Source organism: Scophthalmus maximus, chromosome 6 (genome assembly GCF_022379125.1).
Source record: "Scophthalmus maximus strain ysfricsl-2021 chromosome 6, ASM2237912v1, whole genome shotgun sequence".
NCBI classification, from domain to species: domain Eukaryota; kingdom Metazoa; phylum Chordata; class Actinopteri; order Pleuronectiformes; family Scophthalmidae; genus Scophthalmus; species Scophthalmus maximus.
In genome coordinates, this window is record NC_061520.1 from 9799915 (window position 1) to 9818074 (window position 18160).

Consider the following 18160-nt stretch of genomic DNA (forward strand, 5'->3'; position numbering starts at 1 on the left):
CCCCTGGTGCTCCCAGTGCTCTTTTCTGAGCCACAGTAGCTGCCTCTGGTAATGGGACTGTCAACCTGAGATGAATGACTAGCCACTAGGAAGGTGAAGACGTGCACACACACACACACACACACACACACACACACACACACACACACACACACAATACTTTATGAGGCTAAATTCCTTATTGAAGGGGTAGCAGTGTTATATTCAATTTGTTGCCAGTGTATTCAGTGCACTCAGCTCAAGCTAATGCAGTCCTGCTCTAAAAGCCACTTTGAGGTTATAATGTTGAGTTTTATTATTATTCAACGGTATGGTCATTTTAAGAGGATCTAGTTTGCGAACAGTGGAAAAGCAAATCAGACCACATCCTCAAAAATGATAGTTGAATCTCAGCTTTTGCAAGGGGTATCTAATAAACTGGCAACTGAATCTATAATGTAGGACAACCGTGTCCATATGTATGTTTGTGCCTGGGGGCCAATAAGAACTAAGATGGCATGTGTGAAGTCCCTTGGTATGGATAAAGCCACATAGCCCCACGGCTAACATTTCAATGTCTGGGATGCAGAAACGTTCCAATTTCAGCTCCCAGATTTATTCCTATATGCCCCGAGCTGCTGATGATAGCGATGCGACCTGGAGTCTTTCCTGTATCCATGTCTCTGTGAAAGTATCTTCATTACCTCACAAGGGTTGCTATCAGAGAAAATTATAAAAATCCTTAAATCTGTTGACTATATGTGTCTAAAGAGTCAATGTAAATTCCTCGTAATTTTTTGTATCCATTAAACTTGAGGTGCCTACAAAATAAAAAAAAATGTACACATCGTCTTCCTGCATCAGAGCATCACACACAGCAAAGCATCATCGTCCGATGTGTGATGCAGCTTTTTTATTTGGCTTAGATTTTGTTAAAATTCTAAATAACAATTACAAAAAAAAAGATTCTACATTTATACTCTACATTTATACTCTAGTCACAAGAAAATTGTCTATTGGTGAGAGTTGCCAACTCATCAGCATCATAATAAAAGTAAAGTCCTTGCAGAGTTCACTACCTCTGCATGAAGTTCAGTTTAGCTGATGAGAAACTTAGGAAAAGCCGCCTCAGTAAGCATTCATATTCTCAGAGAATTTTTTTTCCTTCATTTTATCTCTCTTTACTCAGTTGGTGCAGTGGGCACACTCGAGTTGAGTATCTACTGAGAGAGTTCAGACTGATTTTTTTTCCAGATGTCTGTTTCTCTCTCTGAATAAATTAATGACCGGATTAATGGAAGGGGAGCTTGTCCCTTTAGAGGCTTATGATGCAGGAAGGTTGGCCACGGTTGAGTGAGTTCAGCATATAGTTTCTTTGGCCATAAGAGAGAAGAAATGCAGAGGTCATTAACCCAGGTTGCCCCTTTTATTGTTTCCATTTTTCCCTTTAAAACCCAGTTGACTGTTCACTAAGTCCATTTCGCTTAGTTTCTATTTCTATGCCATCATTCTTCTAGGGTGCATATGCAGTTTACATTAACAACAGTGGTATTTTTATCACTCAAAACTTTAAGCAAACAAACGCAGGCTTCTTATATTGAGACAGTGACTTTTGATTTTGTCTGCTAAAATATCTGCTTGCAGATTTTATCAGCTGCAACTGATCCAACGTCAGTTCCATGTGTTGGTTGGAAATGCCATCTCTAGCTTAATGCTTTAAGCTGAGGTCATTTAAAACGAGAGCCCTGTAATATGCACTTAAAATACACTTGATGGCTACACACAATGATATTGTATTGGAAAAAAAAGTCAGCACCCCCGCCTATGGATTCTATGTGTAGGAGTTATGGGAACAGAAACAGTCTTGTTCTTGTTTTGCATTGTAAAGCCAGTTTGTTTTAGTGTTCTGAGTGTTAGGAAAAATTTAAGATCAGACTTATTTTGTTCTAACATTGTCCTGTTCAGCTTCTTGGCTCATATACTTAGACAAGCAAGACAGAGGTCAGATTTCTGCTTCATTCAAGCGTGTTTTTGTAAGGTAAGAAGAGATGTGGACTAGGCAAGTCGTCTTTATGGACATTGGTAATGAGTTAATCCGGGGAAGTTTTTGATGCGCGAAATCCTAAATTGGTTTCCACCGTAGGTAGTAAGCTAGTAAGCTGCACATGCTAACATCGTCAGCTTTCGTTATAGCAGGCAGACGAACTGTTGAATCAGTTCCTCACACACCACCCTCTGCCCTTGCTAAAGCTCAGTGCTCCCCTCTTTAACACAATGGAAGCTCAGTAGACCTTCCATTGTCAAGTTACGGTTGCTTTTAGAGAAAAGTCTGTTGCCCAATTTGCTCCTTGTCCATTTTTCCTCCTTTTCCATCCTTTTTTCCCTATCATGCACACGCTCTATCCTTCTCCTGTCTGATCACAACATCTGTCCCTCTGACATGCGGTAGAAGCTGGTCCGTGTTAAATGGCTCTTCTGTGCGTCTCCTGCACAAGACAGAACACTTTAAATTCTACATTTAGCCTGAACTGTGGGAGGGAGGGTGAGGGGTGGAGGAGTGGTTGGTTGGGTGGTGCTGGTGGAGAGCAGAAGCAGCAAAAGAAAAAGAAAAATCATTAAATTGATATATTAGGGACCTAAATAGAAATGCCCCCTACAAATGGGAATTGATGAACTTGTTGCTTAGCGCGTGGATCCTGACAACGATTTATTCCCCCTCTCTGTTCTCCTGAGCAACATGGCCTGGCACAGCAAGAGAGGAGGAAAGAAAAAAAATTAGAGAAAGAAGAAGCGATTGTGAGATAGTGGATTAAAGCAAGAAATCGGTTGGGGAAAAATAGAGGGGGGAAAAAAAGCAGGAAAGTGGTGCAGAGAGGGATGATGCCTTGAAGGGAATGGTAACCTTTGCAGTTGAGCTTCTTAAAGAGAGCAGTGCAGTTTATTTTTAGGGCTTAATATGAAGAAGAGGAAAAGAAGCCCGCTCGATAAAGAAATAACAATGGACATTATAATAATGCTTGCTTTCGGTGTGGAAGATGTGTTTCACATTAAATGAATCACTGCATGTGTCTGCAAGTCTTCAAAAGTCTTAGAAAGGGAAGAATTTTTATTTAATTTAAAAAATGGGCCTTAAAATGTTATAAAGTCTTAAAGATTTAATTTACAAAAGTCTAGTTTTTTTCATTTCATACAATGTTTGTGTATCAGATTGCAAGCTGTCGGAAGATGTGAACGGGACCAAAAGTGGGATTGTTTTAACAGTGGATCAATTATTTGTTCAATCTTTCTGTCAATTTTATTTAATTTAGATTTGTTTTATACATTCACACAACGGCATACCTGCTTTATGTCTTTTCATGAAGAATCCTCCATGCAGACTTTATTGTTCCTGTGGTTGTAATCATGTTTTATAAAAATATTTAATCCATTATTAACTGTCCCTTTGTCTTCAGGGTTCCAGAGTTTGTTGGTGAGAAGCGTTTCGGGAACTGGCTGAGAGACGCTCGTGACTGGGCTATTTCAAGGAACCGTTACTGGGGAACACCGATCCCGATTTGGGTCAGCGATGACTTCGAAGAGGTCAGGAAAACACAAAACTGGCGCCCTTTTACGCTTTATTAACACATTTAATGCGTCTTTGTTCTCTTCAGAAATCACACAATTTGTCTGCGTCATGACCAAATACCAAGACGGTTACTCTCTTCTAAGGGAGCTAATCACAGCGTTGGCAGGACTCACAAATTAATCTGTGCTAAGCATGAGATGGCATAATTGAAAAGTTGAACTGTCTGTAACCCCTCACTTTTATTTACCGTAGAAATTAGTTTGGGGGGGGGTGTGCCTTGTGTGTCTCCAAAGTAAGATTTGTCTGCTGTCAGTGTTCAGAAATTCAGCTCTTCTCAAAGTGGCAGGGGGAAAAGACTTTTTCTCGCTGATCTTTTTTTGACTCTTGCATAATTTTGTATTTCTGGTTCTTTTTGTGTGTGTGTGTGTGTGTGTGTGTGTGTAGGAGAGTTTCTGGCATGGTTGAGTGAGGTGACCATGGTGTCAAACCAGAATGTGTAGCGTGACTCCGTACCGCAGTCAGTCAGCTCGCCTCAGGCGCCTTTACCGAGTGCTTCCTTAAACTCAGCGCATGAATGATTCATTAATGTAAACAGCAAATAAACACGAATCAAAATGTGTTTCGTTTCTCTTCATGCCAGTTATGGGTGCCTTCAAAGGTCCTCAACACAAACAGCAAGCGGTGGGGAAAGAAAAGGGGAGGGGGGGGGCAGGCAGAATTAGTTAGCTGGTGAATAAAATGAGTTAGAGAATTACATGAGAAGGGGTTGAAATGAGAGATAAACACAGGGAAGGGGAGAGGCAGTGTAGAGGAGAGCTTGACTGTAAATGTTTGTACTGGTGTGAAGCAGACTGAACTGAATAAGCGAGGTCAGAATTGGGTTGTCGGAGTGTCGGTCCCCTGGGTGCAAGAGGGACGGCTAGCGACCTGCTTGCTGGAAATAGCATTGTGACTGTTTCCAGGACACTCGCGCTCGCTGGTTGTCTCCCTTACACACACACACACACACACACACACACACACACACACACACACACACACACACACACACACACACACACACACACACACACACACACACACACACACACCTCAGCGGAATATCATCACACACCTGGAAACTAAAGCTTCAAGTGCGCATTTGTCTGTGTGTCAATATGAGCGCTGTCTCTGTGTCTTTTTGTTCTCTCGCTCTCTGTCCTTGTCTTTTTGAGTTTCTTCTACTCCCGTCTTCTTTTGTCTGGTGGCGGTGGTGTGTCAGGCTCTATCTGGGCCATGTTACCTGCTGCTATGTTAAAACTAGAGCAGAGTCTACAGGTTAATTCTCTGAGGAGACCAGATAACACACTTAAACACAATTTCCGAGGCAAAGTTGCTAAGGAAGTTTGTAGAAGTAGGCCCACTTTTATGAGGTGTTTCTTGTAATAATCTCATATATAAAAACGGGGTAGACAAATTCATCGGATTTGGTGGTTTAGCACTGATTGTCCTTTGCCAACTTTAAATAAATAATGCAAATTAGGATAAATAATAACTGGCTTCCATTCCTGTGGGTTTAAAGAATTAGTTTTGGCATTATTGGAAATGTGCTCCTTTGCTTATTTGTCGAGAGGAAGACCAGAAAGTTGATATCACTCTGATGTCTGTACAGTAAATCAAAGCTGGGTAGTCTAGGCTTGACTAACTCTGTCCAAAGGCTTTATTTTTCTCTTTTGTTCGACCAAGTGTCCAAAAACCAAAAATATTACATTTTCACTGATAAAGAAACAGAGATGAGACTGTCAAATTATCAAAGTGGCAACCAGAAAATTTTCAATATTTCAGCTAAATCAATTGTTTTTTCTGTCAATGGTCTTATTGTTCATTCAACGTAGTGTTGTAATGGTTTATTTTCTATTTAGGAATTTGTCACTGCGATTCCTGTATTTGTTACATGTGTGTGTGCTTGCTCATCAGGTGGTGTGTGTGGGGTCCATGGCTGAACTGGAGGAACTGAGCGGAGTCAAAGTAACTGATCTGCATCGGGAGAGGTGAGTCTCTTATCAGCCGTGTTCTGTTTCTGTCCACTGTGACGGTGCAATGCAATCAGATCCACATGCTCTGTGTGAGCACTGGGGTGGATATGTGACCTGATGTTTGTCTAAGTGTCCCTCTAAAGTGTTGTGGAACACTATATTCCATCTACTGTATAGGTCCCGTAGCAGAGCTCTTAACAGCAGCAGAGTACTGCAATCAAACATCTTTAGTGGCTAATAGATTACCAAAGGTGTTAGCTGAAGTTTATAGGCCTAAATGTCCACAGTTATAATGTTTTGTTGTGTTTTTTGTTTGCTCAGAATCGGGCTTTCGATCTGGGTGTTGGTCATTTCACACAGACTGACATTTTGTATCTACTTCAAAAGCCAGATTCGTCCGTTTTCCTCAGCTTAGGTAACTTTTCTGCAGAAACACTGACTTGTCCATCGGCGAATCTCGGCGAGTCTGTATTTTACAGTAAATTAATCCATATCCTTGCGTCTGAAATGTATGACCCAAAGCAATAACCGACCTTATTGTGCTGCGCTTTCAGCACAACATGAGCACCGCTGTTCCTCAACCTCGTTCCCAGTGGTGAAAGATTATAAAATCATTGCTCTGGACTGCGGCCAGCAAGCCTATAGCTTCATGGATCTATACTGTGTACAAATGTGTAGATAGTTCCCCATGGCATTCGTAAGACCTGAAATAAAACAGTACTTGTCAAATTGTTATTGCCTCCATCTGTCTCAACAATTGCTCTTCCCTTTTCTTTCTTTCCTTCCTTTTCCCCAGCATTGACGGTCTAACAATCCCGTCGCGGTGTGGTAAGGGAACACTGCGGAGGATCACAGAGGTGTTTGACTGCTGGTTTGAGAGCGGCAGCATGCCATACGCACAGGTCCACTACCCCTTCGAAAACAGGAAGGAGTTTGAGGACACTTTCCCTGCAGATTTCATCGCTGAAGGCATCGACCAGACAAGGGGATGGTAAGCTGCGGGTGAATGGATAGTTGCATGGAGGGAATTAATGGAGGGGGTAGATGGAAAGAAGGTGACGGATGAGGTGACACTTCCCTGCAGAGTTCATTGAGGGAATTGATGACAACAGAGCGTGAATGCGTGGATAAAAATGGCGACGAGTCTTTTCCTGAAAGTTTTGAATGTAATGGATTAGTATCAGAAATTAAAACCTTGTTTCCTGTCTTTTGTATCCTGCAGGTTCTACACCCTGTTGGTTCTCTCCACAGCCCTGTTCGGCAAACCGCCCTTCAAGAATGTCATTGTTAATGGCTTGGTACTGGCTAGGTCAGTTAATGGATTTTTTTCAATTGCAAAAATGTTTTGTCTTTTAAAAAAAACAACCAAAATCCACAAAGCATTAGTCCCTCTCTCAATATTTCCCAACTTTCCTATTCAATTGCAGACTCACAGCCCCATGCCCATTATAGACATCTTAGTGGCTCACAGATCAGATCAGATCATACATTTATTGGTCCTCTGGGGGAAATTCAAATTTGACACCACAGCACAGAAGTGTAGCAGCACAAGGGCACAATTTTGTAAGAAATAAAATAAGAATAGAAAACAGAATCTAAGTTAAACTATAAATGCTATATACAATAACGAAAAACAGTGCAATGTGTATGTATTTAAGTTTTAGAGTGAATGTTACATTTGTTTGGAACCATTTTCTGCTCTGGATTTGGCTTTTGATCTTTTTTCAAAGAGAAATATCAGTGTTTGCTACATAGGTTCAAGTTATACATTAGTAGGACCAAGTCACTATTGGGTTTGGCCTTACTGTCAACTATCAACATATTTCCAAAAGTTCTTCTGCAGACAACATTTTACTTTTTGATGTTTCCCCTATCGTGTTTCCTTGTCTGCCTCCACTAATCCACTCTATTCCCCTTCTTTCAACCACCATTTATAAAGTCCTTCTTTCTCTTTATTCACCTGCCCATTCATCTCCCCTTAGTCTCTCTGCTCTTTCACATGATCAGTGTGGTATGTGTGCCGTAACATTGAGCCCTCAGCGCTGCTCCACAATAGGGCTGCTTGTCATCTGCCCCGGGCTCTGAACGCAGCACTGTGCTCACAGGCCTGCTGACCTGGAAGGACTTGATTAATTTGAATGCCAAGTGCATGGTTTTCTAACATGCACGGTTGTGCATGCATGCGTGTGTCTGTGCATTAATGCCTTTGCTTGTCTCATTCCTGCAGCGATGGACAGAAGATGAGCAAGCGCAAGAAGAACTATCCGGATCCGGGACTGATAGTGCAGAGCTATGGAGCCGATGCCCTCAGGTCGGCTGTGTGCCTGTGTGTGTGTGTTTTTGAAGCTGTGTGCCAGTGGCAGGGTCCGGTGTGTTAACCTACCTTATGTTTATAGCCGGCATGGTTTTAAAGGTTTTAATCACCATCTACACTTAGCTAGGAATTGTCCCAGTCCTACATAAAGTTAAAAAAAACACGCTCATACATACTGTACATACACATTGTCTTCTCTGCCCTGAGCAGAAAGGGTGCCTTTGCCATATGGCCTAATAAATAAAGCACTATGCAGTTGCACCATATGCTCACATATACACTGAAGAAGAGTGAGCTGCAGCGATAAAGAGAGAAAGGCGACAGTCTGTTTCTACTCCCATTTTCTCTTTTCTGGCTTGAAATCTTTACTCACTGTGTAGCCATCATGGTATCATGTGCTTTTATTTTCCACAGCAAAAAACTAAGATGGAAAATAAGCAAGTGGCAGATTTAAGTACAGACTGTGAGGGGTTTGTTTTGTTAATGCATTTTCAGTCAATCTTGGTGAAGAGACACCCGTCTCTTCATATTTGCTCATTTTCAGGTGCTCAGACGTATTTTTTACCAGTTGATGGTTCCATCTATTCTGCATTTTATTGTAAATCCCTCTCGAAATTCCTTCTATTAAAAATCACTCATGGCCTATTACATGAAGTTGCATCATGTCAGCTCCCATCCAGAATTATCATAAAACCTTTTCTAACCGGTCCAACTCAGTGTGCTGATGCCTGCCACTTAATGTTATAGTGATATGAATTTTTTTTTGCTTATTATTTGTCAAAAGTGTCTCTATTTGGCTGTAATGGAGGGAAGAGATACATTTTCCCGATGATGCTTGATTGCTGTTGGTAAAAATTAGGCTTTGGCCCACATTTTGTGCAGAACAATTTAGCATAAGTGGTAAAGCTAATCAAACTCAGATATGTTTGACAGCTGAATGGCTTTGCATCAAAGACGTGAAGCCTGTCCAACAGTATTCGTTTAATATTGTCCTGTAGTGTTTTCTTAGTTGCCATAGAGAATTTATTCTTAAACAGAAGTTTCAATATTTCTCTGCAATTACTGAAATTTAAATGCATTTTTTTGCCAACAGTGACAATCAAGAAGCATGCGTCATCAACAATATGTCAAACAGATGAACACAAAGAGTTTTTAAACCCAAAGCAGCTCTCCTTGCTTTGTTCAGCTAGCTGCATAATGATGTGGTTCATGCACTCTGCATGGATTTGCCTGCGTGCTACCCTGTTTGTTACGATTGATTTACATTTTGAACGGGCACAATTGGGCTTATTTTGTACCTATACAACAATTGGGTTACAGTGTAAAAGGTTTAATTGAATCAGGGTCTATATAGCACATTCTAATTCACTGAAATATACTTCATCTGCTCACATATTGATTTTGTGTAGTGGTTCAGTCAGGTGGTCCAATTAGATGGTTCAATCACTTTCACCAGATTACAATTTATGAAACCAATGCCTGAATCTCTTGCATGTAGTGTGCAACCATCTATCTCCCATACGCCTCCCTTGGCTTGAAACTGTCATGATGTACATGCACAAAATAACAAGGTTCCATGCTAACTGATAACTTTGCAGTATATAACTTATCAAGTTATGGTGCATAGACCAGTTCATCCAAACTGTTAAATATGGAAGAAAGATGTGAATGTTTAACTGGGACAACACTGCTCAGTTTGAGACAGCAGTCTGTTCTGACTACTTTCTATGTTCCCTCATCATGCACATATGTATTTCACTTTTTCTAGGGGCGACTCACACGCAGCGCATGCAACCTCACTCACATACTACCAAATTCAAAGTTTCCTCTATCCAATACATTTTTACCTGTGTGCACACTGTTTGCTCTCACTCGTATACTTACCAACTCATCCACTGTCTCTCTCCGTAGACTGTACCTCATCAACTCTCCTGTCGTGAGAGCAGAGAACCTGCGCTTCAAAGAGGAGGGCGTGCGGGATGTGTTGAAAGACGTCTTCCTGCCGTGGTATAATGCCTATCGCTTTCTGGTGCAGAACGTTCAAAGGTTACAGAAGGTACATTTGGAAATATAATAGCCCAAACTCGTTAATTTTTAGTCCTACAATGTTACTGAGCTACTCCTGCACAAAAAGGAGTTATGTTTTTGTCAAAGCGGAACTGTCCACAGATAATATATATGAAAAGTATTAAATTTGAATTACAATTATGTTTATTATTACATTAGAATTGAAATGATAAATAAATTGTGTGCTTTTATTTCTGTATCAGGAGGATGAGATGCGGTTTCTGTACAATGAGAACACGGCGAAGCAGAGTGACAATATCATGGACAAATGGATTCAGTCCTTCACACAGTCCCTCATCCAGTTCTTCAAGGCAGAGATGGATGGTGAGACAAGTGCACGCAGACACACAGACGTTTTTTTTGATCTGCTGAAGTCAGGTCTCTCTTGCACAAGGGGATCTCAATGTCAATGTGATTACTTGTTGAATAAAGGTTATAAAAATACACTGACAGTAATTCGTTTTTACAGCTTACCGCCTCTACACTGTCGTGCCTCGCCTGGTAAAGTTTGTGGACATGCTAACCAACTGGTACGTCAGGACCAACAGACGCCGTCTGAAGGTGAGAAATATGGAAATCACCAGGAGGAGTAGTAGTCATATCTGATGAGTTGAAAGTATAGCTTTATACTTGATTTACAGTGTATTCTCTACAGCTTTTTAGGTTTTGTTCATCAAAATAATACAGTATTTATTAGTTTAAAGGAACAGGTGGACATGTGATTGTACCCAGTTTGTGGCCCTTTTCGTCAACATTTGTCTGACTTGAATTGGGGATTCATGCGCCACCAGATCACTTTTATCTTCTCACTGTTCGACGAGGATGTAATATTTGGTGTGCGTGTGTGAACTTTTTAGGGAGAGAGTGGCACTGAGGACTGCCTGTGGGCGCTGGAAACCCTCTTCAGTGTTCTGTTCTCCATGTGCAGGCTGATGGTGAGTCACACTGTTTCTGTGTGTGAGACCCTGTGTGTGAGTGACTGAGAGAGAAAAGAGATTGTATGGGGGGGGAATTTCTTATGGTGAAATTTTGCTTTTGTGTGTGCAAGACAAAGGAATGATGCTGGTATGGAAGAGGTGTGTGTGTGTGTGTGCGTGCGAGAGTGTGTGCACGCTGTCATGGTTATGAATATTGCATGAGCAGTAGGAGGTTTTATTTATAACACATTGAAGATGTTTGCATGTGAGGCGAGAGGCACGCTAAGAGGCAGTTAGCGTAACCCAGATCACTGCAGATCAGCTGTGAGCTACACAAATGAATTAGCTGCGGATGAAATGGAGGAGAATTGCATTAGAAGTAACCTCACTCTTGCATACTTTACTTTGAACTTTCCATCCATCTGAGAGAAAGAAAAAAAAATCTACAGTGGAAATGTGTTTTTGTAAACTGATTTTTTTAGCTGCCTCAGAATAGGCAGCTTATCTCAGAATATGTAAATTAACTACACTGCAAAGCTTCTAATAATTTTTTCCTTCTATTTTCTCTCACTTGCTTTCTTCTCTCCGGTACCTAAGGCTCCACTCACACCCTTCATTACAGAGATGATGTACCAAAATCTGCGTCACCTCATCGACCCCGCCTCTGTCGAAGACAAGGACTCCGGAAGCATTCACTATCTCATGCTGCCACAAGTCAGGTTGGAAAGAAGTCCTAAAGTTTATAATAAAAGTGGATCAGAAATGATGAAGTCTGTTCCAACCAACTACCAGTTTGTCTAAAATGGAGAAAGAGATAGAAATCTTTGTGCACAGCCTCCTTCAACTTCAGTGATATCGTCTCATAAAAACTCAGTAGCCAAGCTCCGTTAGAATTTCGAGTGTATTAACATTTGACATCAACTTCAAGAGGGTTTCCACTTGTAGCAGAAACCTAGAAATACCCACACATAGTTGCTTAGGGCTTGCCCTGATTGTCAGCCGTGCAAATGGATGCTCAGAAAACATGATCATTTCATCCCCTCCACTTCAATTACTTCAGTGAAATGTGTGCCTTGGTGGCTGATCAGTTTTGTTGATGCCTGGGAGGATGTTTTAATTACCCAAACTTAATTGCATCATCTTTAATGCTTAAAAAAATAAAAGTTCTGACATGATTAAATACCCGTTTGATTTAGCAGAAGGAAAACGGTTTGTGTAATGATTCACGTAATCTGCTCTGTCACTCGGGCAGCACTCGGTGCTGCTGCTGCTGCTGCGTTATTAGCCGATTGTCCCCTCTGTTGTCAAATGGGACAACTTCCCTCTCCTTCCAAAGGTCGGCCACCAATCAGGCTGCGGGAACAGCTGCTCCTCAATCAGCTCATTAAATGATTGGCTGTCCCCAGCGTCCTCTCCTCTGTCACTTTACTCCAATTTTGTATGCACACAGGGACGAACTCTGCAGGAGTAAATGAACAAGCATTGCACGCAGATGCACAAACACACACACATATACACACACACACACACACACACACATGCAGTTTATGTTCCTGCAGACATTTAGGGTTAATATCGCTTTGCATGATTATCTGTGGCTGTGCAGTTCTAATTCAAATTCCAAGGTCGAAGTCTCGGTCTACCTTACCGCGCTGGAAGTTCTGAACTCTGCTTTCATTTAGATTTGTGCTACTCACCTTGTCACATACCGTTATTCATTTTTCCTCAAAAGAAGGCGCATTAGAATTTTCTAAATCGCCATTTACTAGAAGGGTGAGATCTGAGTTACTGTATCATGCACCTGCGTCCTCTTTACTGTGCCCTGACATTGTGCAAAAATTTCAAAGAACAAAGAACAGTTATAACCGGGGTGAGTCGTTGTTTTAAGAAGGGGGCAGGGTTACTCATGACCTTTAATTTTTGCTCTTTCAGTCACTTGTTGCTGGTGCTGTGATTTGGTCGATATGGTAACAACTCACGATGCGGTGATACTCAGATTTTCCTTTACTTTTGTGTCCGTTTTGCAGGGAGAGTGTGATTGATAAGCGCATTGAGAGTGCCGTCTGTCAGATGCAGTCTGTGATCGAGCTGGGCAGAGTGATCCGTGACAGGAAGACCCTGCCCGTCAAGGTAAATCATCAACTTTACTCCATTCACGCATACAATGCAATGTTCGAGGTTCAGAGAATTGAAACTGTAGGAAACAAGTTCTTGGATTCTATAATTTTAATTAATCCAATTTAATTTACTGTGTTTTTAGAAGTTGCAGATCTATTAAAGTCTCAAATTCCATTAAACTACATCAGCAATTTCAAATTCCAAATTGGCTTTTTCAGCACTCAATGTTTCTGGTTTTGTAATGTAATATAAGTGCTCCAGGTCTAGTTTGGTCTAATTGTGGTTTTCATGTTGAGTATAACGGCCCTTTATTGTGCTTTGTGTATCTCAGTACCCTTTGAAGGAGGTGGTAGTTATTCACCAGGATCCAGAGGCTCTGAGAGACATCCAGTCCCTTCAGAAATTCATCCTCGAAGTAAGTTTTTATATATTTTTAAACCAAAAGATACTCTCTACTTTGTTGTATGATGATTGTAAATGGTGTTCAGTCTTGAAGTTGTCTTGGTAAAGTGTCATTTATCATGTTTCAAGGCAAGAGAAGGATCTTTTCCCTGTCTTTCCCATGAAATGTTTCCTCAAAATCAGTTTTTTTCCCCCACTATGCTTTGATCATTGATATGAAATTTATAAGTTAAAGAGAAATATCTCCTGGTTCCTTGTTGACACTACAAAGCCATTACTGTTAGTTGCTTCGGTTGAAGAGATAAACATCAGAAGGAAGGAACATCTTCACACAGTGTTTGTATCTACAGCAGTAATTAAAATTTCTGTGCCTGGTTGACTTAAAAAGGGGGTGGGGCCGATGCCTTGGAAAAAAATCACATTTGTTCTACTGCACTGGAATTGAAGACAAACGCATTCATCAAATACAAAGTGCAAACATGAGCATCATATTTTTTGCCCTCTTATCATTGGACATATATTATAACTGTTAATCTGTTTGCATTCAGTAATATAGTTACTTATACGTCGTTAAAGTTCATTATCTTCTTGCTGCTTTCACACATGCAGATTGCAAAATTACTGGGTTCAATTACCAGATTGAAAATGTGGTTTTAACCTAATTACATTTTTGCCTGCTATTTATATTTGTTTCTTATGTCCACATTGACATCTGATTGAGATTCAATCACTCTCTCCAGCCAACATCCTCCTCTCATTTGTGCGGGTCCAAAACAAACAAACAAACAAACGATAGAAGAAGATTGGTAGCCATCCGTAAAGCTGCGTATTTCGCTTGCTTACTTTTTAAAAACTGAGGATGAAGCCATCTGCGACAACTGGAACGCCAAAGACGAAAGCTGAGGAAGATGTGGACTTGTGCAGCTGCTTTTTATTTTATTCCCTTGACCTGTGGGTTTGAGCTTCTGATAACAAATCTCAAGATGTCAGTGCTGTTCCATGACAGACTCTGCTCCTGCTCCTGTCCTAAATCCTTTACAGTGTGTTTTTAATAACTCTGACTGATTAGACCCGGTCATGTTGAAAGAAGTGAGTGGAACTGTGTTGGGAATTAATAACAACACTCTTAAGTACCAGTCACAATGATAAGAGGTCAACAAGTGAACCCTGCCCAAACGTGGGTTACAAAATTAAGTCAAACACTCAAAAAGTATTCCTCCACACCCGCAGAGGGTTTGTACTGAGAAGCGATCCAATCAGAAAACACCAGTGTGTGTGTGTGTGTGTGTGTGTGTGGACTCAACATGTGCAGAGGCTTTGAGTAAGAACATTCACACCTTAGTACGAGTGTTTCATTGACCCCTTTTCCCTGAAATCTCACAAGGTCCCAAGCTGAGAAAATACTTATGTATTAGATGGAAAATTAATTCCATCCGCTATTCCCACATGATGCCAACCAGGAAAATTGACTGGACACTTACAGATCAAGGTTCGTGTGGGAGAATGGACGTCTGTTGGATCCTGCCAGCTTTATCTTGGTTCAAGCCACTTCTTATCTCTCACTCCGTTTCATTCCCGGTGGGAGAAACGTTTAACCTTGTTGGCTTCAAGCTTCCCTCCAGTAAACAAGGTTTATTTGATCAGAATTGAGAGCAGTTAAGGTCCTGCAGCCCAAAGAAGAACCTTCAGGCTCTTTACAATGATGTGATTTTAGTTGATAAGGTTTGGATTCACCTTTTTACCATTAGGTTCACTTACATTTCCTTTTTTTTATTCTGTAACTATTTCTGTTTCTAACTTGTTATTCATTTTAATTTATTAAAATTCCATCTACCGCTACTTAAAAATGCACCAATTGGACATTGGTTGAATTCAACAATAACAATAATAAATAACATCAGTAACCCCTGTTCTGTGATGTATTATTGTAAAATATTTACTATTCACTGTAAATGTCAACAACAACAAGAACAGTTGGTTTGATTCTATCCTGATTCTATGGCTAACTTTCTTTTTACAACTTTAAACTTTTGATACGGCTTTTACACATTTCTGAAGTAATTACATTTTTAGTTTGAATGTAACAAAGCATTTTAAGCAATCATGACCTTGATTTGCTGTTCAACCTCTGAAAGCGTCTGTTAGATCTGTGATGCCCCCTTACCGAGAGGCCTCCTGATTAGCTATGAACACCACTGTTTCCGTGGTAACAACGCTGTTGTTTCAGCCATATCAAGTCGAGCTGAGCTAGCCGTAGGCGGGTATGTTACATGTTACATATTAATTGGTGACGTAGACACTTTGGGGGGTGGGGGGGTGGGATGCAAACGAGGCGTTTCAGGCACTTGAGGAGCCCTGTTTTTTCTTTACATGCACAAAAACAACTTTATGACATTAAAGGAAAGATACAACCCCAAAAAGTGCCATTCATCTGGGCACTAAGAATAACCAAGATCATCTTAAAACAGAATTTGAGCTTCTATTTTCAACCCCACACTGCCCTTTTCTTTTTTACAACAGTAGCTTATCGGTGCTCTCTGTCAGTCCACTACGTTGGAGCTCAGTCTCAATCGCAAGCCTCAATTTTTCAGTGTGAAGCCTCTTTGCTGCTTCACCAGATTTGACTGGATCACAGATTTCTCTCTCCATTTAGACTGAAAAATGAAACTCTTTGTATTGAGAGGCACGACAATAGTGACTGAATAAGATGAATGGATCATTGGAGATTTAAAGACTTACCGGCTTACTGACTGTTGATTTCATGGCTGACTTGCTCTTTGAGGGTTTGGCTATGTGATCACATTTTTTGATTTGCCCTTTACAGCACTTGCCTGAGGCAATAAAATTGTGCAGGGTTTTACAATTTTTTTAAATTGGAATTTAATTTTCCATCTTGTTTTTTTTTCTGTTTTACTTGAATTTTATTAACAACAATATTACAGGACTGCAGTGCTAAATTGGTGGATTACGCTTTTGAAAAGATGACTGACGACAAATTTTTTTTTTTCAGCATCTGCGCTCTGTCACGGATGGACTTTTGAAGTTGTCATTGATCAAAAGCAGTCATTACACTTAATGCCTGCCCTGGAGAACAGGATGAATTTCATTACTTAGTCTTTTGGATATGTAATAGTTTATCTAAATAACATGAAAACACAGGATCTCCTTGAGATTGAATGTCAAAATAAAAGCAGCTTTATTTCTAGTTTAATTTTTGTTTTATCTTTGTCCATTATAGTTTTTGTTTTTTTGTTCCAGTTTTTACAATTTTTAACACTATTTACAGGAAACTACAACACAGTGCCTTTAACTTGTCTATTTTTCCATCCTCCAGGAGCTCAATGTGCGTCAGTTAACACTGTCAACAGACAAGGACAAGTACGGTATCCACCTGAGAGCCGAGCCAGACCACATGGTGTTGGGCAAGAGACTAAAGGGGGCCTTCAAAGCCATCACTGCTTCTATCAAGGAGCTCACCAGCGAACAACTAGAGGCCTTCCAGAAGTCAGGTACGGCTGTGTGTGCAAAACAAGCACAAAGTCTAATGTACCTCACTAGTAAGCAGTTGGTTAGTGTAGGATGCATTTGTACTTTAGTGTGTTGTGACAAGGCAATACATTATTGAATATTAAATCAACTATCAATCCTAGTAATGAAACCCACTACACACGTACAGCCTTTTCTATCCTCGGAATTCAAACCCTAACTCTTTCGAAACAATAATCAGAGCTTGAGTACGGATCAAAGCAGTGCAAGGTATCTTGTCTCTCCAATTATAGAAAGACGAGGAGAGCTCCCAGAGTCTCCGGGGAAGGAAGCAGTGGAGGTCAGCTGGGCTGTGGGAACTTAACATTTTCCAATCACTTGTATGTTTGAAGTGTAGCCAATTGGAAGGGGGGGGAATGAAGGTTGGCTGATGGAGGGGGGGGTGTAGTAGATGTGCTAGAGGATGGACGAAAAGGGATGGAGAGGTGGAACTCCAATGAAAATGTGAACTGTAAAAATTCAGCATCCATCTTTGTTTTTAGTTCACAACACCGAGGATATTGGGAAAGGACAGAAACGTGGACAAAATAAACATCTGGTAACTGAAATATTGCCTCCATGGAAGAGCGAATTTCTCTCTGCAGTCCAAAAACCTTGTTCCAATTTAGACTAGAAGGGAAGCAAGTTGGCTGGAAGCTGATGCTGAGTTCATGACCATTGCCTTTATTACTCATTACTCCATACCTGTACCTTTGATCCCATCATATTGATGGGGTAAAGGAAAATCGGTTCCGAGAGAGAGGGTGGAAAAGAGCAGAGAAGCAGGGAGCGACACAGGAAATCAAAGTGTGGAAATCTGGGATTAGAGGAGATGGGAGTGACTTTCACCCAGCCCCTGGGTGTGGTGAAGCGAAGTGAAAAAGAGGGGGGGGGGGCAAGACACGGTCATGGTCTTTAGTCAGAACACAGACTTGTGTAATTGCTGCCAATGGCAAAATGGAAATGGAAACCTGACTAGATTGAGTCGACTGTATTGTCTAAAAGCTCAGATCTCTGTGGGTGTGGCTGAGAAGACTGCGATGGAAGGAATCTTGAAATGCCAGTAAACACCAGTCCAGACCACAGATAATTGAAATCAAAGCCTCAGTCTGCATCCAAGTGAAAGAGCACTTCACTCGATCGCACTGGGCTGGGTGTAATGAAACCTTTTTCAGAATCCTTCTCACGAGACGACCCCCTGCCATTTAGGCTCATTTCACACAATTAGTTGACAATTATTCAAATCAAATTAGGAGGA

General features: G+C 40.9%; 1 protein-coding gene across 1 annotated transcript in view; it reads left to right on the forward strand.

Moving 5' to 3' along the window:
* Positions 1–18160, forward strand: part of iars1 (isoleucyl-tRNA synthetase 1) — a 43837-nt gene that overhangs the window by 15996 nt on the left and 9681 nt on the right. The window contains exons 14-26 of the mRNA XM_035631806.2: positions 3432–3558; positions 5501–5574; positions 6356–6550; positions 6782–6868; positions 7787–7870; positions 9785–9929; positions 10144–10264; positions 10410–10501; positions 10798–10875; positions 11455–11576; positions 12885–12987; positions 13307–13390; positions 16712–16886. Of these exons, the coding sequence (XP_035487699.2) occupies positions 3432–3558; positions 5501–5574; positions 6356–6550; positions 6782–6868; positions 7787–7870; positions 9785–9929; positions 10144–10264; positions 10410–10501; positions 10798–10875; positions 11455–11576; positions 12885–12987; positions 13307–13390; positions 16712–16886 (1487 nt within the window). The remainder of the gene's footprint in view (positions 1–3431; positions 3559–5500; positions 5575–6355; positions 6551–6781; positions 6869–7786; positions 7871–9784; positions 9930–10143; positions 10265–10409; positions 10502–10797; positions 10876–11454; positions 11577–12884; positions 12988–13306; positions 13391–16711; positions 16887–18160) is intronic.